We start from the raw sequence: 24008 nt of genomic DNA on the forward strand, positions 1-24008 counted from the left end.
TGAACTAGGAGTAGGTACTTGAATTCGAGAGAATAATTTTTCAGAAGCAACTTGAAAGATTTACGCCGAGCAAAGAAATCGCGTTCAAGTCTGTTGCCTCTTGCAAGAAAGTTCCTCGTGAAAAATTAATAAACTGTCTTTAAGAAACTGCTAAAACGCAAAGAGCACGAGCGAAATTGATCCGAAGAAAGGGACGAAAGCCTCGCTCTCTCGTTGTCAAAACGATGTCTTTCAGCGTGTCGAATTGAACATATGAAATTGCTGGAATATAAAATACATATTAACAGTTTTAATCGAGAAACTTCGAGAACTTCGCACTCGAAATTCGTCTTCTAACGAACCGACGTTCTCGTTTCTTCGTCTGCTCCTTCTATCCGATTTTCTCTGGCTTTGCTTGTTCTCCTTTCCGTGCTCGTTCCGACGCAACTTGGAATCTTCGACGCGGGTCGATGCGACTGAAGTATTCATAGCTTCGCGAAAAGATTTTTCCGTTGCTAGCATTCTCCGATTTCGCTAAATATTGCATCCAACGATGCCAGGAACTTCGTTACGTTTCCACGTTCCGCCGGGCGCTGACTATTTTTAAGGCGATCCTTGCTCCGATCGTTGCCTCTTGCAGAATCTAATTAGGAAACCGAAATTCCTAATTCCAGTTCGGTGTTAGGTTCGAGAAATATTAAACATTCGTAATTATTCATTTTACTCGAACTTACTTGCTGAGTAGGGAGAAAGTTTCGAGGCGAGTAATTTCAATTTGAAAATTTACAGACTGAAAAACACGGTGGTCGGGTGAAAGTTGATTTGCCTTTCGTTTCTATGCGCCTGAATAATTGAAATGCTGAATGGAAACTTGGCAGAACTGTACTTTTTCAAAGGAGATAAACACGATGAATAAAAGCGACACGTAAAATTTATAGTTGTTCAAAGAATTTTCAAAATAATTGCCAAAAGAAGAAGCCCAAAAACGTTTATATTTCATGTTTGAAGGTACGTGCAACTTTCTCTTAAAATTTCACTTTATCCACGGTTTCCGCAAGTTGAAGATGTTGCGTCGTATCGATATTGTGTTTATGATGTTTGAGGAATCTGTTGATAAGTGGAACGTTGATCGAGAAGAGTTAGATTGGACGTATTCGTAATTCCATGAGTATCGTAATTGCAACGGTAATACTCTATGAAATTAGTTGGTCGGGCCGTTTGTCCCTGTGATATTAACAACTAGCATGATCAAGGTAATTATACCGACCGCGTAATTACAAAATAAACGGATATCGTTGAACCCTCGTAAATATGAACAATTTCGATGATCGAGCGGTCTAACTTTAACAGACCCGCACTATCTACGTTTTCATCAGGAAATTTTCGATCGAATTACAATTACAACACACTTACCCTGATGGAATATTTTCCAGTTTCAAGAGCTATCGTAATTTTCTGCAGCTCGAAGAAACACGCTCGATGTGCCTTCTCTTGTTCGTTTCCGTTTTAACGTGGTCTTTCTCGAATCAAAACAGGTGCAACGAATAAACGTGTTGGAATTTTTAATAACACGATCAACGTTTCTTCGGAGAAGGATCAAAAAAAAAGAGAAAAAGACAGCAGCTAAGAACATTATACAGACCACGTAACGGAGAACGTATACCGTTTATGTACAAAAAGAGAACCGCGAGAAGTTTTCATTTGTAGTAGCGTGCCCACTTACGATAATTAAACTGCGGATAATTATGCAAATTCATATTTTTGTATAAATGTAACAAGGAAAATGGAACCTAGGTAGACAATTTTGTCGTTTTACTTGGCGAAATATTACTGGTTTCTACAGTTTCGACGCTTTCTATGGTTCGCCCGTGTTACCTAAATTCTCTGCATTTCTCGCGCCTTCGAGTATCTCGTAAACGTATATATATGAAACCACAATCTGGCAATAATTTAAAACAGTTACAAAAGAAAACGATGGCTTCCAATAAAAATTGGAAATTAAATTTATTAAAAATGTACGTTTGGTGGTAAAAAAACTTACGTGTCGCGTGTGCAGGAAAATTCGACGGAATCACGAACGTTACTCGGTCGTATACGAAGCATCCCTTCAGACGGATTGTATTATTTCATCATTTTCTCGCGTCATCGTTCGTGCAAACAACATAGACCGAGTCACGAGAATCGAAGCGAATCGATCGGCTTCCACGCCGCATATATACAATATGTATATATACGTCGGAGATGAAAGAACATCGGGGCCATTTCTTTTGAATTCTTGCGAAAATCCCCAATACTTTAGTCTAGACTATTTGTCATAGCTGTACTTAAATAATAAAACTTGGAAGTAGTTGTTATGATTCAATCCGATTATGTTTGCTCGAGATTTGTGACAGTGGGCTTGGGCTCGAGGTGACGCAACTGGTCGCTGAACGTAGGTCAGGGGATGCACGCTTTTACCTAACAGAGAAGCGCCAATATTATGGGACACGCGTTGTATTAACAATCAAACCCCGGACAGAAACAATGTCGTCGACTGGATAGCAACGGCGGTTGGAATTTTGTTGGTATCCCCGGCCAATATACAACGAACGAACGCGATCGTATGGAGAGGAAAGTTTCCATCGGTCTTTTATTCTTGCGATATCCTTGGAGAGTTTCACATCGTCTTTACGTGCAGTGTATACCGAGCGTCACAGAAAACGTTACTTTATGCTTCAAAATATATTCTACGTTTAACAAAGAGTTAGCCCGTTGGCCATGGATTCGTTATTGAACCCAAGATCATTGTCATTAAGATGTCGAGTGTCTAATTACCATGGTTATTTGCAAACTCTGTAAGAATCATATTTATGCCAGTAAATATGTCTATTGTACAACAACGATGGCTAGTCCGAACGAAGATTCGTTACACGCCTCTAAACCTAACGATAACTCGACATATATATATGAACACATCATAGTTAACGGCTGGGACCACTTGTTGTTTGAGACCAACTTTACCAGGCTCGGTGGAAAAACCGGTTTCAATAATTTAATTTAAAATTTAATTTAAAATTGTACATTCGTCGTTATTTCTCTCGTTCGTTTAACTGCACGTAAATTCTTATATCATCCGATCGATCAGTTTCTCAATTTTTGTTTAATATAGGAATCAACGTAATGTTAGACGAAGGAAAGAAATAACGATGAATTTTGAAATTAAATTTTGAAACCAGCCCTTTGACCGAGCCTGATAATGTTAGCGTTAAATGCTTGTATCAATCGACTGTTGCTCGTGAACGAAATTATTCACCGCGTCTCTGAGAAATGGTTCCCCGAGACGTTTCGATTTACCATTGACTGAGCGTTCGCTCCACTTGTTAAATTACCGGAATTTACGCGAAATTAAGATCGCAGTTGAACGAGATTGAAATCGCGAAGTACTCGTTAAATCTTGTGTAAAATAATGGCCGCTATTGGAAACCCTTGTCGCAATCCGTTTCCGCGCAAGATTCTTTCGTATTATCATAGAAGGATAGTAGTTGCTTGACGAATATCGTTAAAAGATACAAGAAGACCCGACAACTTGATTATTCGAATACTCGAACGTTCAAAAATTGGCAAGCTTGAAAATCGGAAAGTTCGAAAATGTACAAATTTAGAAAAACGATGCGGAGTTTCCGTTGGATTCAACTCGGACAAGATAATAGAAACAAAATGGTACGGTCAGCTTTGTGACTATAGACAAAAGCATCGCAAGGTTTGACAAACACATTCCGATGCAAATTTTGGGATAATCCACGAAGGTGTCAACTATTCTAGTGGTCGAAAAGGGCTCGTTACCTAATTGTACCACAGGAGCATCCTTAAAAGTTTTAACGACTGACAGAACCGAGCCAGACTAAATTTACGTTAGCGTAATTTGCCATAAGGATGAAGTCAGTGCGTTGCCTGGTCGGAGATAGTTTGCAATTGGGTCGCCGAGTTTAACATACTCTAACAAACGCGTATTCTCCGCGGTGGAACTTGCACGGAAGTTTATGCAGCATAAAGATTATTATAGTTCCAAGGCGGACGAGAAGTTCGACAAAGACGCTTCGTTGAAATCTCCAAGAAAATTTCGATACGACCGAATTATATCGCATCTGGATGTCACCGTGAATTATTTTCGTCGAATCTATCGAATAATTATGTAAACGCTTGCATCAATGGTGACATTTTATTGACAAGTCAGAAAATAAAAATCGTTCTAGTCATAAAATCGTTCCTTGCTCGTTATTAAACAGATCCTATCGTTTTATCGGTCGTTTCGAAATAGAAATTCAATGACTTCCCCTTCCTCCAAATAGAATATTTCTCAACGATTCCTTCTTCCATGAGCTTTCCATTTCCGAAGCGTCTCGGTCCACCGTACAAATCTCACGTCCCTCCTCCTCCTCGTCGAACCTCCTCCGGTGCGCGACAGTTTCTTTAATTTCATCAGCAATCGGGACACTGTCGCACGAATCGTCCAGCTGAATGGGTTTTCGAAACGCCGTGAAGCCAAAAAAACGTTAGTTCTATTGGCTTGGCAAGTAAGTGATTGCGGATTTTGTCAATAACACCTAACGATAAAATCCGCAATCACATAGTTGCCAGGCCAATAGTTGCACGCAGCAAGCAGACGTTGAACATCGAGGAAGAACGTGGAATCGTTGGCGTGGCTCGTTTCAAAGCCGAGCCCGTCGTTCCCGAGATCCAGAACGAATCACCGTCCTTTATCTTCTTCTCGTTTCTCTCTTGATTCCCTGTGAACCGGTAGCGAGGACCAAAATGGGATTCACCTGGATCGTGGTCGGTCGATCGGCCGGTAAGTGCGTTCGAATGGAAGTCGAGGGAAGGATAAAAGCACCTTTAGCGTCGAATTGAATTTTCCACTCGACACGACAGTCCGACCTCCCTCTGTAAATTCAATTAGCGCGGTAGAATCTCCGACGACCAGGAGAATTTTTCCGATGGAAGCAAGCCGACGCGCATGATAATGCGCCGCGAAGACGAACGATCGATCACCGCGAGTCGCAATTACGATAAGAAGGGCAGGGTCGCTGGCACAGGCTGGCAGAAGGTAAGGTGTGGTTCTCCATTCTCAGCCTGCTCCATGGAAACTCGCCTTTGTGCCGTTAACCGGCTTCGTTCTCCTTCCCCTTTTTCTCTCATTTCCTTCTACTCTGCTTCCTCTTTTTTTTTCTCTCTCCTCGTCCCTTTTCTTGCGTTCGTTACCGTGCGCCGCGGGTAGTTTCAAAGCGGTTATTTTATGTAAAGCAGGGGAAAAAAAGAAAGAATGACGCGACAGAAGCCGGCGGGTCGAGAGAGTTTTCGTGACGAAAATTAGCTGGACGCGGTAAATTTGCGGACTCCGATAAACTGACGAATAAAATTCAACGGCCTTTTCCTCCATCGTCGCGCTCTCGTTCAACTTTTCTTCCGCGCGTTTGTTCCCGTTATCGTTGCCGCTTTTAATATCAATTAAGCCGAGATTTCTACCTTTAAGATTTCTACGAATGCACTCGCCCCTTAGAAACTGTCGAACGGTAGTTGGAAATAAAAAAGAGATAAGTCGCTTCTATCGTTACGGCGAATACGTTTTACGGTAATTGTATTTGCGGGAGGATCGAGGTCGATTGAGACCAGAATTGAAACCGCGAGCGTGTGATATTTCGCTTCTTTTTTAATATTCCGCTTATTCTAGTAATTTTATAATATCCTCGGTATTATCATTATCGAATTAACAGCCGCTCGTTGTGCATAATTTATTACCTATTAGAATTTCATATTTCTCCTTCTTCATTGGCAGTACAATACGATATTTCGCTGTTTGGTATTTTATTCGGCCATTATGGCCGAATACGATTTAACGTAATTCGTTAATAATATAATTCATGACAATTCCATTTCCTAATCCGTGGCAACGTATAGTAAAGTTCAATAATATATCTCGTTGTTAAAACTGTACGCCACAACTGAATATCGCAACGTGCTGTTACGCCTCAATATTGCAACCTGCAGCACGCTGGAAAGCTTTCAACGTTGATCCAAATTTTAAACGCATCTGCCTTTAGTTTTCTTTATCGTCCAATACTCGTGTATAATACCTATATTCCCGCCTTTTATTCCACCCTGTTTCCCAGCCTTTTATTCTTCCTATATTCTCCCCTTTTTACATTCGTTTCCCTACGCTTTTTTCTCCTAACGAAAACACCACGAATAATGGAAACGCTTTGCAAATAAAAGAATTCGGTCGTTGACGTTGGCGCAGGCAAGCATATTGCGAGCAGATATTGCGTGCGACACTGCGAAATGTCAGATTACCCTCAACAACCTTTAATCTCACGTCAGGATTTAAATTATTCCCGTACGTATTTGTTTAATACGAATATATGGCGCTGAAACGACAATCGCGTGCGCCGTTCTAACTAACGAAAAGATAGCCTCGTAGAATGTTTTTAACGCACGTAAGACGTTCGAACGAATGTTCGTAACTAAAGGGAAGATAACCGTAAATAATATTTAACATTCGTGAAATATTCGAACGTTTAAAGAAAAGCAATTTAAACAGATAGCTGGAAAATTCACGTCGCCCTAACGTTGTCGTATTATACGTATTTTCGTGACCGCTATTTCTTATTGAATTCTTCACTGTCTTGATTCCATTTCTCGCGGGAATATATTTTATACGATCTTGCAAAACTTTCTTCGAGATAGCAGTCGGACATTTATTCTCAAAGGTAAAGTAACTGATCGATAGTACGCGTTTCAAATTTTCCTCGTGCTTTTTCGTAAATGTGGAAGTTTTACATTTGCATTCGATGGTGTCGCGCATAGCGTGGTCACCGGCTGATTTTTCGTGCAAAAATTAGTTGAAAATATCGAATGAAGTTCCTTCCACCGAGTAAATCTAGTTTCGAAGAATCGTAATAATTCTGTTTAAATTTAAGCTGATCGTCGATCGCGTACGAGCGAATAATCGGCGAGAGATTATTGTACATCCCAGGATAAGTAAAAAATGTGGAATCAAATTTTTCTATTTAAGGCTTTACCCGGCCAAGAGAATGGAATTTGAAGAATTTAGTACAGGCGAATGATCAATTTTCAAAGTGATTTTCAAAAGTTAAAAACTTGTACCGTATATTATCCACCTATTTTCATATACGACATATACGATAACCTTTGGTCCATAGTTTGCTCCTCTCCGGTCTAGAATTAGCCACGTTCAAGCATACGCGATAAACTTTCCAACTCGATTTTCTGCAAAACAAAGTTTCGATCGAGCAGATCTCATTCTACATTTTCGTATTGCTGTGCATACGATCAGCCTCTAGTCGGCTGATCGTTGCGTGTTACGCAAGACACCCTGTACATGTACAGACGATTCACAGAGTACGTAATAGGTCAGAGAAATACGTGTACATTGACTTGCACTTGTTTAATAATTAACATTTATGAAGAACATTTATCATGCCATCACAGAGTGACGTAAATGTATCAGTTTGTCGCAAGGATTTATTTATAAGGAAATGATGGATACACAACATTTACTGTTTTATATCATTTCATTGAATTCTTTATGACCCATTTTGTTCCCATAGAACGATAAATCAGTAAAATAATATAAAAGAGAGAACGTTGTATGTGTACTATTTCCTTACAAAACGAAACTTATCAAAGGAAATCTTATTAAAAGAAACCTTATGAAATAAAACTTTTCCAACAGTCTAATATTTTCGCGTCACGTAACGCTATTAAATCTAAACGTTTCCGGGCGTCTCGGTGTTCCATAAATACACAGACGTGCACAGTCTGTCCATCTACTCGTCACGTCAATGCCACACAGAATTAACAAGTCGAAGAAGATCGATCTAATCCTCGTAGGATTTTTCATTCGATTTCGACAAACGAACGTTGCTTCGCGCGGATATGCATTTCCGTGAAACGTATTCTCCACATCTTCGACGCACGTACATACATAGACAGCCACGTTTACACGCAAACATACACACACACACACACACACACGCACACATTTACAGAAAGCTCACAAATGGACGCATTGGACGAAGATTATCAGCGCGAACGGTGCATCGGTGCCGAAACGTTCATCGACCGACGGTGTAGCGTGGAAAACCGAGCGAAGCATCGGTAAGCCGTTTGGCTTCCACGCCCAGGAGTATCGCGAGATCTCCGATGACGTGGTTGTCCACCTCTTTGCCATTGTCGTTGTTGCGTATCCCATGATCCCCTGAGACGGAAACCGCCCATTAGCCGGCCAATGATGATGCCAACGGACACCCAGGTCAGCTCTCCGTCGTGGTACCGCGCAGAGGCCGGCACTGACGGCAGCTTTCGTTCGTCCACTCGTTTCGTTTCGTCCACGAGACCGCAACCGTCCGACGAACGGCAAAGTTTCGATCATTCGAAAAAGAAGGACTTTCTTCGTCGAAAGTAAAATCGTCGGGAATATAAAAAGAAGGGACGATTTAAAAAGGGAACAGGATAATTTTACAATCGGATCGAAGGGAATATAGTCGTTGCTCGTCGCTAGGTGCATCGTCGAGGATCGGAAATATTCGCGAGAGGTGGCTGAAAATTGGAAGATCTCGCGGGCTCTCTTCCAGTGGATAATTGGATCGTCAGGGGCTGTGAGTTTAATCGATTCGCTTGCTACGAATCTTCCTACGATCCTTTTCGGTCGTTTGGACGTAGTCCGGGCGGCTTTGACCGGCTTTCGCAAATTGGCGAAGCGATCGGCGCGGCCGATTAAGGAGGACGTGCGGAGAATACCGGATGCGAATCGAAGGATAGAAACTGGACGGAATTGCGAGGACTAGTGACGCATCGATCGACGTTCGTTTGTTTGATAATCGGTGGTTCGGTTAAATTAACTCTGACCACGTAGCGCGAACCTTGTGTTCGTTCCTTCGCGGCAAGTGCGAAGAGAACTTGCGAGGAGATCCACGGGCATATTAATTCCATATTAATTCTACGTCGATGGTTTATCTTTGTTGACGATAAAGTGAGTTCACGGACGAAGCGAGGGTTGAGATTGGAGAAAAGTAATGGAAATAGAAGTAATGGAAAAATGAAATCCAAGTGAAAGATAATAATCGAGTCGAGCTTGTCTTATGGAATAATAATAATAATAATAATAATAATAATAACGACGATGACGATTAATCACTGTGACCTATAACCATCGAAAGTTTTATTTTGGACGTGCCGGTTACATCATTCGCACAGTTGCATCGTGAATAGGGAAAAGTGTGTCGTTATGCTTCCCCCTGCGCTCAATGTAAACCCCTGTTTCGATTAATCGAGTGAGCGGCTAAGTTTCTTGATACGCAGTGACATAAATAAGCGATGACCAGTGATCACGCGAACGCTCGTCATTCTTTCGCTTCGCAGTTCCGTAGCAAGTATCTCGCGAGTGACAGAGGAAACCGCCACGTGATCTACATGGATCGGTATGTGTGGTTCTTGATATTTTTCGAAAAAAGAAAAAAAAGAATCTCCGTCCAATTTCACAGTTTGCAATTACGTGGCAACATTTTCGACGGGGTCTCATATCTGTCTGTTTCTGTAACCAGCTCGATATGACGATGCGAGACGTGTTTTCGGTAACGACGTTTTCGCTAGAAAAATTTCCTACTAAAAAAAAAACTCTCCCGCTGAAAGAAAAAGTTACAAAAAAGCTGCTTCCGTTACAAGAATTTCCGGTTCTATCGAAAGCTGTACTTTCGTTGAAAACGACGCTCTTTTGCTAAAATAACCGCTTTTTTAAAGTAAAACGGTAAAAAAAAGTTCCCATTTAATTAAAAATATATTTCTTTTTCGCTAAACGATCCTCCTCCCTGCCGACGAATTATTTCGAGGATTTTCAAAAGGTTGCCACGTGCCAAACGACTCGGAAACGTAAATAAAAATGCTGCGTTCGAATAAACGCGATGCGAGAACAGATAATTTAACCTTCGAAAGAGCGTGTTCTGCGAGTATCATTAACCGGTTAGCTGTTGCAACCTCTTTGAAAAGCGTGTACCTAAAACGTGTCGCGAAATGTAAAGAACGACGAGTATACTCGTCAAACGCGGAGTGCGCGTTACCATACAGAATTAGCTCGCAACGAAATGACTGTTTTATTTTTTTAATTTTATCGCCGACGGGGCTCGTCGTAGCGCAACATATTACCACTTCTTCGTGACGACTATACTCGTGAAAAACAGCTAACTGGTTGATTCGCCGGTAACTACTCGTTTTACTTTCGCCTTCGTTTTTCTTCTTCGTTCCTAAACGAGGATCGGAACTTTGGCCCGATTTACTCTTGGCGGTGTCGCCCTAAGCCTGGTCTGTCGAAGTTATACATAGAAAAAATACCATGGGACAGTAAAAACAGCAGGGGCTGAAAACGATAGCACGCTAGGGTGGCGGGAACCGAGCTCGTCCGGGGACAAATATTTTTCGAAACTTTCCCTTCCAGCTACGTCCAACCAAGTTACGTATGAATCAAATTATAAAGAATAAATATACCTCGTAAAAAGCGACGAGGAACATATCTGACTGTAAACGTTTTTTTACCATTCTTCTTTTTCTTCTTTTTTTCTTTCTTTCTTTTTTTTTTTCTGTCTTCTGTCGCATCCGATGTATCGTTTCACACGCGAGTGAAACGTGTCTCGAATATCCTTCGCTATGGCAAAAATCTGAACAACAATCAATCTGAGAACATTTAAACGGATAGTTAGAATTAGGATTTCGACAATGGTCGTGGTGTGAAAGGACGTTACAATTATTCCGGATCGTCGAGTGAAACGAGCGAAGCGAGATAATACGTGAAAGAACCGAGGAAGAAACGATCGGAATAACAAAGAAGAAATAATCTGAGCAATGACCTGGTCCAATCCAAATACATCCAATCCACTTTCTAACTTTCTAACGAACAAGGAAAGACACTTGCGCTAGAAATATTCTCAACGTTGCTTACGCAGCCGCGTTATTTTCACAGCGAATAGTCGTTCTTCCAGCATTTTCCGCGCTTCCATCTGCCGTTGCACGTCGTTCAATGATCGACGACGACTGCAACAATGATGTTTATCGAAATAACGTGACAACGATGATAAATTATTATTTTCCGCGATCGGATAAAACGCGCGAGTAGAACGGATCGCGTAAATTTTTCGAAACAATACCGTCACGGGATCGTTTCATCCCATTCGCGGTCTTAACGAATCGTTAATCCGAGCTTGCAGAGCTGTACGAATTTCAGCTACGCGACTTTTTATCTTTAATTAAACTACGGGACAGAGGGAGATGAATTCGAGATTTTGGAACGCGAGCAACGGCGAGATTATCGCGGAACAGTCGTAAGTGGAAACTATAAATTTCGACTCGCTGATGGCTACGGATAATCCCGAAGCCGCCAGGCTCATATATCTTAACTTATATTTGGTTATTAAAGCGAATCATAGCAATTCAAATCATTTACAACTTCCGTGTAAAGCCGCTCGAATTTATTGCGAATTTTCTACGTTTATTAAACGAAAATTATTTCTTCATTTACGAAGATGGGAGCATCCCGTTTCCATGTTGTCAGACTTTCGTTCCGAGATTATTTCCAAACTTTCCTTTTTCTCTTTTTCTTTTTTTTCATCCGATTCGTCGTTTCACACGCGAGTAAAACGTGTCTCGAATATCCTTCGCTATGCCAAAAATCTGGAAACCGCGTCGCTCGTGCGGCTGAAACAGAGAGAACAGAACTCCAATTATCCCGATCGTCGAAGAATCTTTGCTTCAAAGGAACTTGCTTTTCTCGCACGATGGCGTGCTCTTCGAAAAGGAATCGAGGAAGAAACAAAACTGAAGATTATCTCTTTCTTCGCGCCGAATACTCTTGTTGCAAGCGATTACTTTTATTTATTGGTAGAACCGATCGCCAATTATCTGTCGATCTGGCACGGAAACGTGAGAAGCAGAAAAGTCGAGGTTCCAGCGAAGAATTTGAATAGAATTTTACGATTTTGCAAAATTCCATTTGCCGCGGGGTAGCGCGATAGAAACGATCCGCAGTTCGTGATAATTGGCGGTTGAAGCAACGAGATACTATTTTCCAGTTTCGTAACGTCGCTTCTCACTGTTCCTTCGATAGCTGCATCGTTTCCGGACAGATAACGTCGTCGTTCAGTGATAATTCATCCGACGAGTTAATAAGAAGCGTTGCGTTCGACGCGTTTGCAGAACGTAAGGACCAAACGATTACTTCTTATTTCTTGTTATAAAATCTTAATTAATTAACAAATTGTTGTAGCTTCAGCTATAACGAGATTGTAAGTTGTTAGATTTATATATATAATCGTTAAATAACAATAAATTAGTAATTGTTAAATAGAGCCTCTTGCAACTAGAATTGTCGATATGAAAATTCCTAGCTGCAGAAAATTAGCAACTCTCGTCAAATCGACTTTAATCTTCCACTGAACAGAGGCGCAAACCATCTGAGGTTCAGTAGCCACCAATAAAATCTCGTAACGTGGAATAAAACTACAAGTACGACCGTCTGCAATTCGAAATCTCGCGTATCGATCAACTTCGCCGTTGAATCTTGCCATTTTCGATAACAGGAGACTCGGCATTACCGATAAGTGGGATCGATTCCTCTTAGCATTTCCAGCAACGCACAAAAGAGACCACGTTTCTATCCCAATTATTACCCGCGACCAAATTCCAAAGCCGCAACGAAATTCTAACCGTCTACGCCCTTTGTTCGCAGACTCGGTGTACCGGTGCACCGCGGAAGAGCGAACAATGGATATGAGAAGAGCAGAGGCTAAGTAGCAGGCTGCAGGTACAGGAACAGAGAGGGCGAAGCAACAGGAAAGAGGAAGTCGACCGAGTGTGGTGCGAAGAAGCAGCCGACAGAAAGTGTGTGAGAGAGGGAGAGAGAGGGAGAGAGAGGAGATATAGAAAACGCCGAGAACGACAAGACTAAAACGACGAGAACAGTCCTTTCTTTCGAACAGCTAAGCAAAAACAAAACGAAAGCAAGAGAAATCTGCTAGAGGAAGGAAAAAGGAAGAAGAAGAAGAAGAAGAAGAAGGAGGGGAATAAGGAGGCTACGTGACGTTTTCATAAAATTTCGATAAAGTTTCGAGCAAACAGCAGGTAGTCGAACAAAAAGATGAAGGAGAGCAGCTTATGGACATTGGTTTGGGCAATGAGTCTGGCAACGAGTCTGAGCCTCGCGCAATCGATCAACTGCCCCTCGCACGGTGAAATCTCGCCCTGTTCCTGCACATTGAAGAAATCCGGCTTGGACATCGTATGCGAGTACACGGACATACTTCACATCTCGGAGGTGATGAGCAAGTTGAAAGGGAGGACGAACGCGGTGATCTTCTATCTGAGGCTCAGGCACAACAACCTGCCGAAGCTGCAGCCGTATGTGTTCCTCGGCCTCGACATCCGCCATTTGACCATTCACAACAGCAGCCTGTCGAAGCTCGAGGAATCGTCTCTGAGTTCCATCGGTGAGTACCCTTCGCTTCTTCGTTCTTTGCCCAATGAGCGTCTCGATCATCCCTTTGACAACGTCTCGCGACTCCTCTTTTTCTCCCCGTTTTCAAATCGACCGACAGAAAAACGTTTTAATTCAACCGCTTCAACACGTTCTTCTTCGTCTCGTTTCTCCGCTTCCTTCGTCTCGGTTGTTTAAAGTTCCCTGGAACGGTTTCATTGTCTGTTCGGACCCGATCCTTCTTCGAATATTATCTTATTTACGCTTTCACATCTTCCTACCTTTCGGTGTATTTTTTTTTCTTTTTTTAAGTATCTTTCCATTCTTCGCAAATGAGAAACCGCTTGATAACTGTTCCAACGTTCCATCGCGAAGGCCGTTAAGATCCCACGAATTCGCCTCTTACTTCACTCTTTCGACGAAGCGCAAGCAAATCATCAATGTGGTTTATCGCGGCGTTTCGCAGGGACTGGCCTGACGCAGCTGGACCTCTCGCAAAACGCTTTGCTCTCGGTGCCGTCTAGCGCTTTGAAGGATCTTCAACATCTACTTATACTGAATCTGAACCGCAACAAGATCAAAAACATCCATAAAAAGGCATTCGAAGGGCTCGACACCCTCGAGATTCTTTCCCTGTACGAGAACGAGATCTCCTACATAGAAGAGGACGCGTTCACAGGATTGCACAAGTAAGTTACTTCAGCTGAAATCAACCACCTGCTACCTATCACCCTGCTACGAATTTCATCACAGGGAACTTCGATCCCTGTCGCTTCCGATTAATCGCGTAAAATCTGACTTAAACAAGCGTCGTAGAATTAAGTTGCAAGTAAAATGATACGTTTGAACCGTAGCCGAAAGCTGAGGAGATTGAATCTCGGAGGAAACAATTTAACCAAGGTGCCGACGCCGGCGCTGCGCACTCTGGACATGCTGAAGAAGTTGGAGATGCAGGAGAATAGGATCACGGCCATTCAGGAAGGCGATTTCGAAGGTACGTCTACTTTCCTTTCCGCCTTCCCTACGATTCTTCAACTTAGCTCGGGATTTCCTCTGGGACGGTAGATATTAACGCGCGACGTACGGCTCGAGCTCTTCGCGTTGTAACGTTCCTGAAGCAGAATGATATTTGTTAAATGCTCTTTTCCCAATCTTTTGTTACATCGACCAAATTCCTTGAAAATCGAAACGAACTTTCCCATCGAATAATATCACGAAACTAGCTGTCGAGATAAATCGTACGCTTTGTGTCGCATCGTTCGCGATAGGTAGATTGTTTTTTGCAATTTGCGGACGTTTATGCAAATTCATATCGTTACGAGTACCACTAAAAAGGATGGAATATCGTACTTTGTATATTTTACGTGTTTTCGCACGATATATGCATGCTGAGCTTCAATAGTATCTTCAAATATCCCATAAACGCATGAAAATTCACGATATGGTAATAAGTAATATTTCTCATACAGTTTTATTGCAAAGAATTCACGCTAACATGAGAAGAATCGCTGCGAGCGAGATATTCATCGATACTCGTGAAGATTCATATTTGTAGGAGAATAATTAAAAGAATGGAAAGGGATTTGGCTCGTTTATCGAATTATCGTAACGAGCACTATGATTATCTTGTATTATTCTTACATATTGCGTTCGTTGTACGCTTCTGTGCATCTTTGCAGCTTCGAAGATTTTACTTCGAACTTGGTATTTCTCATCAATCGGACTTGCAACGATTCCATTTGAAATCTGAGTTTCGTGTCGTTTGAAAACGATTCGTTCGTCTTATTATACCAACTTCCTAGCTCAAGTACTAGACTGTAATCCACTTATATTCGATTAACCTCGTAACTTTACAGTGCGTGCACGCGCGTGCATCGCCGACCTTTTCGCATGCGAGCAATAAGGTCATCGATAGAGTTAATATCTGTATTTATTCTTAGACGCGAATTAGCTCGTCTCTAAAAAAGAGGGCCGCGTGGTAACTTTCAAGCAGATCGATTCGCGCAATGGCAGTGCCTCTTCAAGGGTGAGACCGACCCTTCGCTCCAACTCCGTGCTTTACTTTCTTCTATCGACTTCTATTTTCAGACTTGCGATAAAGAAAGAACAAATCTATCTATTCGAATCTGTCTATTCATTTCTTTTTCAGCTCTCTACCTTTCGCGATCTATGAATGGGACGATGAGTCGTCGTCGTCGTTGCCTGAACCAATAACAACGACAACGTTTCTGCAAATCCTGAGAAACCTCCTTTTACCTGACGCGTGTCTTAGACACTATAGATCTTTCGTGCTAATGTTTCGTTACAAATTTCCCTAAACGATCGTGTTACTAACTCAACTTACTTTGCAGAGAGAAAGCAATTACCATGCTATCTCGCCAAAGCTTACGAACGATAATCCGCAGACACGTGCCGCAGCCAATCAGCGTCGTTCCTTCTGCAGATTTTCCACGAAAGACAGACGCTGATTGTCCGCGACACGTGTCTGCGGACAGTCGTCTGACGGCGTGAGCTTAGCTTAAGAGTACGGCTTATTCGTGGTTCGCTGCTGCGGATATTTCATCGCATACCTGATGATCCTTTTAATTCGATATTACCAGCATGTACTCTGAAAACACGGTTCCCACGTAACACGGTGGAAAAATTACCACGACCATTTTACAACGCGATATTCTCGTAACACGATTTCCATATAACGCGACTTAATAGAAGACTTGGTCGGCGTTCGTATAACACGAATATTTCCATCACGCTGTTTTGCTTTCGCTTGAAACACGATGTCGATACAACGCGGCACGTATTACTACCGCGTTACAATAGGATTCACTGTAATAACGCAGGTATAACGTTACGGTATATGAAACCGGTAAAATTACTATATGTAAAACTATCGATTTTGTAAAGTATCGTGAAACCGGGACCATTGTTTGACGAAAACTGAAAGGATATATATCAGCAGATAATACAGAATGTAATTGTTGTTCAACCGAACACGTTAGTCGTGCCATAGTGATATATAGGCGATAAAAATTCTCTTTTCCCTGTGTTATCAGGTCTAAAAAGCCTGGATTCGTTAGGACTGGCGCACAATCAGCTTCGTGAAGTGCCGGCTCGTGTGTTTGCCCATTTGACGCAATTAAACTCTTTGGAGCTGGACGGAAATCAAATTACACACGTGGATCCGGATGCGTTCATCGGTCTCGAGGGTAAGCGTAATCACGATTTCATGCGATTCCTTTGAAACGTCTCGGCACGTGGCACGCTCGGCGAAACGCCATTATTTCTATCGCATCGACTCGCACGCCTCGGATAGCCGATTATCCGACCGATTTTCCATCAAACGCGTACACCGAGCTGCGTCGATCTCGATTTTCCGTTAACGGCGAGAGCCAGCGTCGCGAGAACCGTGCTAATCGAAATTATTTCCGACATTTCCCGTAAACTGCCTTTGTAACCGTTCGATCGCTTATCTCGTTCGAGAACGATCGTTGCACGTAACGATATTAAATCGCTCGATCGTCTAACATTACGTTCTAACGTAGAAATTTGAAACGGCGATCCTGCGGAAAAATCTTCGTTGCTCGTTTTCGGCGTCGAACGGTTCGTTTAACGACAATTTGCTGATAAGTGAAACGTCGGTGAGATACGCGAGTGCCTGCCTGCCTTCGTGCGTAATTTCGCGAAAAAAAGGATCGTCGGTGATTCGATTAAAAATTTGATTAAAAAATTAAAAGAAGAAAGGATAATTTACGTAAATTCAATGGAAATAATGTCGCAGAGAGGAAGTTAAACGAGAAGCACGTTGTGGCAAGGTTTTTTCTGAAGGAAAACAGTCGTCGCCCTTTTCAAACTCGATGACCTTTTTCCGACAGTATCCTGGAAATTCCTCGCTGAAAAGTTAGCGAACAGATTGAACTTTTCTATGATTATGCGATGAAGTCTGCCTGTTTGACGTACAAACAAATGGCAGACTCGATCGAATGGACGTTATGCCACGAATCGAAAAAACTTGAAAGTTGCAAGCACGTCGATGAAATATTACCTTGCTACATCGTGACTGTGCGACGATTACAGGTCGATTATACCGTACAGCACGGATCGTCACGTACCGTGACGAATAGCGCGAACGGTCTGATTTAAAGCGCATGTTTCAATGTTCTATGGTGCCGCCACCATTCCGAACGTAACGCGTTGGAACGGATCCGCTATACAATATGTAACGTAGGATGTCTCCGAAATCATGGTACAAGCGATCGGGTGGTAATTCTACGTGCAAAAGTAAGTCGAAAACAAAGAATAACGTTTTTTCGTTCGAGGCTTCGTTTTCGAGAAAAATGAGTTTGAAGATCGGTGAGGTGCGCGTGCACCGATTGTACGTTTCCATAAATTTCGATCGATAATGTATACTGTATGTTTAATAGTGTGTTTAATAATATGTTTAAGAATATAGACACGAAAAGGAACAGAAGTTTCACAAATGGAAGAATTAACTTAGACGGTTACCCGACCGGTTTACAGACTCACTTTTTTCGAAAACGAAGCCTTAAACGAAGAAACGTTATTCCTTCTTTTCTGCTTATTTTTGCACGTAGAATCACCAGCCAACCGCTTGTACCGCTTGATTTCGAAAACACTCTGTGTATGAACAGTCGTTAATTCGACGAAAACAGCCTGAAATAGACGAATGTATAGCAGTTGTCGCATCTGAAATTGCAATTTAAATGGTAGCTCGCGGCTCGCGCTTCGTTTATAAGACGTACTTTGTACGTATAAGATATTCCTTTGCTCGATAACTGGTTTGAAACATCGATTATTCAACGTTAATAAACAGAAAAGGACGAAACGATTCGATAAATAAACTTTCCAATAATCGATCGATGGTAATAGCAATTCAAGCGAGCTACGCTTTGCTGTAAACAAACAAAAAAAGCGTTAGACGAGCATTTTTACGCGTGCCATGCCGTTAACGGGGCAAATATCTGCGCGTTTATGGCTCCGCAGCCCTCTATAATCTGAATAACTTAATCCAAATTACTTGTCATCACGCGATCATCCAACACACGTCTCTCACCTTATCGCGGGAAAACAATTTAAAGAATGTGAAGAAACAAAGCGTATCGATCGTAGCCAACGAACGAATTGGAATCGTTGGAGCAACGAAATTTTTCCTACGTTCAACGTAAACGCGTTGCGTTCTGTTTCACCGACGATTAAATTAGCCTCGTTTCCGCCCAAAAACCTGTCGTATTACGACTACGCTCACGCGTGTTATATTTTAATCGAATTACAGAGAACCTGCAATATCTGCGACTGGGCGATAATAATTTACACTCGGTGCCGAGCGACGCGTTACGCCGTCTACATCGATTACGTCACCTCGATTTAAAGGCCAATAACATTACCGTGCTCCCGGAGGATGCTTTCACCGGATATGGTGACTCCATTACGTTTCTCAACCTGCAGAAGAACCTGTAATTTCTATTATTTCGTTAACAAAACGATATTTCTCTTCTAGTAGAATTCTATCATCGTAAACGGCGACGTTCTCCTCTCTTTCTCTTTTCTTTTTCCATTTCTTTAGAATCAAGGTGTTGCCGCCTTTGGTTTTCGAAAATTTGAATTCCCTGGAAACGCTGAGTCTGCAGAACAACAAGCTCACGCACATACAGGAGGAAGTGACTGAAAATATCGTGGACACCCTACGACACATCGATATCACAGGTAAATGTCAAGGATTCGTTCGAACCTCCTTGGAGAGAGGGCAACGCGTAAGTCATGTTCCTGGGAGAGTCCGCTGGCTATACAACGAGGCTCTCTTAGAAGTCAACCTGATTAACACGATTTCGTGGAACGAAATGCACGATATTTACGTAATTAGTATCACTCGATGTTAAAAGAAAGAAAACGGAGAACTTATTATCAGGAACTTACCGGTTACTTGCTTATTACGAAGAGACAGCTCAGGCTGTGGCAAATAGCGTGGTAAATTAAAAAGGCTAATCCCTGTAATTGCCAGTCTTTTCTCTGCATTTCTTTTTATGAAATTTTAACGACTCGTACAATGTTTCGTATAATTCCACGAACGTGTCTAATTGAACGACGAATGAAAGATTTGAAACGTAAATGAAAGCAGTCATCGAGTAAAAGTATAGGAATGAAATATCGCGAAGAGTGGAGCAAAATATTTCAAGAGTTAGTTAACGAACTCGCCGACGAGTTTTTAAGTCGGAGGATTCAGAATACAGCGACTGCGACTCGGAGAAGTGGTAGTCATTAAGAGACGTCATTATCGTGTGAACGGAGAAACACTCCTTTTAAATAATGCCCTGTAAGATCTACGAACGAGCGCTGCTCCTGCAACATCGTACAGCTTAACAGGCCGCAATCGAACCAAGCTCTTTCTCCACAAAGATATCTCAGTTCGCCAGAACGATTCGCCAGAAAATGAACTAGTCGTTTAAGAAATTACAGTTGCCCGAACTAACAAAAACTACCGAGGAAATGATCGACTAGAAGTATAAAAGAAATTAAATAATATATACATACACTCGCCATTTGTCTGAAACATTTTCCACTTGCACTTTTTCCACAGACAACCCTCTGATCTGCAACTGCGAGCTACGATGGTACACTGCTTGGTTGGGGAATTTACGCGACAAGGACGACGAGAGGATGTCGAGGAAGCGCACTGTGTGCACCATGCCCAACGAACATCGGGAGTACTCCGTTCAAAACATACCGTTGGAGAGAATGGGTTGCGTCGGTGAAAACGCTGGAAGAACCTCGTCGACTAGCAGCTGCCGCCTTTACATGAATATGATGCTAGAAATAGCAACAGTGACCATCGTTGCCATGCTCTAACTGCGATGTCCGATGCCGTTATGTCACGTTATGTCCGGACATCTCAGTTTCCCCTAGCGCGAATTTATTCCCCTGATTCGCGAACGCGAATGCTTACTATCGGCGGCGTTATCCTCGTTTGCTCCACTTTCGTTGGCCAGCGAATTTATCGTTCTTCTGTCGTCGTGCAATCATGCCACGGTCGCGGAGACGTGACACGATTGAACGATTTATAGCTTAATCCTTTATGTAGTCTCACTTTCGACGATTGCAATTCCACTGCTGCGCAATTCGAGTAAATCTACTTAACGAGCAAATGTATCGAGAGCTGGTCGAATGTCGTGGGAAATGTTTGCGCGTGATATCGTATCGTCGAATCGTAAGGAAATCGAAGATGCTTTTTTTCTTTTAATGTTCTTTATCTTATCGATACTTTTCCTTTTTATCGTACGAAAGTCGAAGAGAAAAGAAAAGAACGTATCGAGCACGATGTCATTCGATCGGAAATAGAACGAAGCCGAAGAACGATACGATTGAATATAATACAGCACCCGTGTACATCTCAGTTGTCGCGTCTGACTGGTCGAATTCCGAGGTCGAAATCGTAGGTGTTCCATCGGGAACGAATGACGGTCAAAGAATATCTGAAACGGGGGAACAGAGAACTCGATCACGACGTACGACAACAGGGTGAAAAAGGAGCCCTCGATGTCATAAATAATTGTAAGAGCCTTTTTCATCGAACGTTACATATCAAGATCGTTGCCAAGTATTTTATGGATGTCTGTTAAAGCTCGCATGAACGCGAGACGCGTAGTATAACTTGATAGAAAATTCGAATGTCTATAGTTTAGCCGTCACTCATCCACGGACATTCATCTTATACATATCAACGCGTTCCTTAAATCATTGGGACGATTTCGTCGACATTCCTTAATGTTCGCACTTCGTACGTCACAATCTCAAGTAATAGTAATATAGACGATAGGTCGTCAATCTCCAGTTTCTGTTGTTGCTGAAAGTTGCGAAAATATTCGTCAGATAGCTTGACCGACGGTATTCACGATAAATTAAATTTTCCTATTTTATTCGACGTTTCTATCTAAAGATATTTCGTTCTGTTTTAAAGATTATACGAAGTTACATTACTAATTTATTATTTGGATATCGGTTCCACGTATTTGCGTTATTTCAGGAAAAATCACGAATTTATTAGATTACTCGGCCGATAAAATATTCGGTGGAAACCGAGTAATCGGGTAATCGATATTCAGGCGTGCTCTTTAGCCTGCAATCTTTGCCGGTGATATCTTGAGATCGTTCAGCTGCTTAACTCCATTCACAAAGGACCGACCGGTCGAAATGAAATAACGACTGCTGATGAAACGTAATATACTCAACAGGAAACCGACACTTGTCAATTCTGGTAGAGCACGACCGCGATCATTCAAGTGGCTTGTCGCTTCTGTTTTGTAGGCTCTACTCGCGCTCTAGACGTCGACACTTATACGGCGCGTGATAAAATTACACCTTCTTTCAGCAACGCCGCGAGATGAGACGGCAAAACGATCGTGTACGTCGCAGTTACGCTTTTGCCGCACCATCCTTCGTTTCAACTAGACGCTTTAAATTCCCCTCCTTGTTATAGCAACGCACGGATTGTGACGTGCGAACACACCAAGTATGCTTGTATTTCGAGTTGCGAAACGTGTTCGAAGTTCGTTCGATACGCGCGGCAAACGTCAAAGATATCTGTAATATTTTTCGACGAACGCGGAAAATTCGATTGTTACGCGGAAACGAAGAAAGTATAGAGACAAATCCTGCACGTAATTATTATATTGTCGGATTACATTAAACGATATAGAGATATATGTATATCATAGGAGCGAGTTGATTAATCTGTTGCGAGTATTTGTTGGTAAAACGGTAAACCATCATCGAACACCTTTCGTACACTGTATGTCGCGCGATATAATTATTAATTATCGATAATGCGTTCACAGAACGCAGAATCATAAGTAAGTTACACATGGAAAGTACATCGTGTTTTACTATTCGATAAATAGAGTAATAAAAAATTAATAAGATTAAGGCATTAATATTACGAATAATATACTGCATATCGAAATTAGGTTAATGATAATATTACGTCGTGACACGAACCACTATGAAACCTAATGGAAATCGAAGGAAAATCACAAAAATTTTCGTGTTTTTTTTTCCAAATTTATACGATTTATAGAATTATCGATTGTCCTCGAAATAGATATTACGTATGATTTGAAACATCAGTCCGGCCGATTTTATTTAATTAATAAATCAAGTTTCTTTTTCAAAACGTTTTGAGTTATACCGAAAGTATCGGAGGGATGACAAGATATTAAGAAAATATTTTTTCCTTCGATCAAAAAAGGGAGAAGGTTCGTGCCAATATCACACAACACACACATATCATTTATACGCCCAAAATTTTACCTGTAAAATAATGATTAATTAAGGCTTCACTGATATAATCTCTAAAGATCATATACATATCGTGAACGTGAGATTTAAGAGAATTTATTTGTTAATATATATATAATATATGTACGTTACATATATATACACATTATTACGATCATCAAAGATATATTATATACCTATATATTATATATATACATATACGCATTGGATGTTTTTTCTAAGAAGTTTCATCGATATAAAAATACAAAGTTGTTATTTACGTGCTGTTGTTACAAGTGAATACTTGTACTCATTACAGATTATTCCAGCCCATTATCTATTTAATGATTGTCCAGTACTTTCTTCTCTGGCGAATTTTATTTTTATTTTTGAGACTTGAAAGAAACATTAAGCTTCATTCAAACGATACGCCGAATGGTATTCTTTGCAGGCCCTACACATAGCTTAGGATCCTCAGGAGGCATATCGAAGATACGTTTTCTCCATATCTTGCTACTTTGATGCCAATTATTCTGTTAAAAGAAAATGATTCGCTTGAACGACAGCACGTGAATGATTATAAGTTGACGAAAAATACCAGTAGATACAGAAATAAAGAGAATAGTAACGTTAGCATAGATGCACTTATCCAGTGAGGCAGGAGTTTAGATCCCAAGATTAAAGACTGAATCGACGGGAAAGAAGTAGAAAAATATACAAGTATATCCGTTTCCGCATTGATCCTAGCTTTCGTCGGGCAATATCGGTCTCTTGTTTCATTTTACCTATCAACAGTACCATATGTATTCGCGACTTTCTCAAAAACTTTTTATTAGAACTTGATACATGATATCGACGGATCATAGATTTCTTCCCAATTGTACTATCTTCTTCATTGACATATTATCGAAAGAAAAACCAAGGGACTCCTGACTCACATAGTGAAACATATCCCTTTAGGTGATCGTAGAACGATGAAACGGGCTAGTCGCTTGCGCGTATTCGCGTCGGAGACACCCAAAGAACCATGTCGAGACATATCTCTGATGGCCGTAGGTTTTAGTCTCGCCGGCTGCGTTGTTATTATTACTAATTATTATAAGCGGTATTTTTGTACAGTGTCTTACAGTGATGGAGTCGTTGCAGGCGCAGCCGGCGAGCCGTTCACGGCGTAGCCATATTATACATAATATAAATATATATACATACATATATTTATTTCAATTATAGC

General features: G+C 41.5%; 1 protein-coding gene across 4 annotated transcripts in view; it reads left to right on the forward strand.

The window, feature by feature from the left end:
• The window catches only part of LOC122573907 (chondroadherin-like protein), a 164695-nt gene extending 140694 nt beyond the window's left edge, over positions 1-24001 (forward strand). Inside the window, exons 1-8 of one of the 4 annotated variants that reach the window (XM_043740867.1) lie at positions 8329-8633; positions 12749-13505; positions 13959-14181; positions 14347-14486; positions 16546-16698; positions 18783-18963; positions 19074-19213; positions 20085-24001. In XM_043740867.1, the coding sequence (XP_043596802.1) occupies positions 13157-13505; positions 13959-14181; positions 14347-14486; positions 16546-16698; positions 18783-18963; positions 19074-19213; positions 20085-20353 (1455 nt within the window). In that variant the 5' untranslated portion in view covers positions 8329-8633; positions 12749-13156 and the 3' untranslated portion in view covers positions 20354-24001. Of the gene's footprint in view, positions 1-8328; positions 8634-9036; positions 9456-12198; positions 12220-12748; positions 13506-13958; positions 14182-14346; positions 14487-16545; positions 16699-18782; positions 18964-19073; positions 19214-20084 lie in introns of those variants that run through there. The other 3 variants (XM_043740865.1, XM_043740868.1, XM_043740866.1) reach the window with 3 other exon arrangements.
• The last annotated feature ends 7 nt before the right edge of the window (positions 24002-24008 follow it).

This window comes from Bombus pyrosoma, linkage group LG12 (assembly GCF_014825855.1).
Source record: "Bombus pyrosoma isolate SC7728 linkage group LG12, ASM1482585v1, whole genome shotgun sequence".
In the NCBI taxonomy this organism is placed as follows: Eukaryota; Metazoa; Arthropoda; class Insecta; order Hymenoptera; family Apidae; genus Bombus; species Bombus pyrosoma.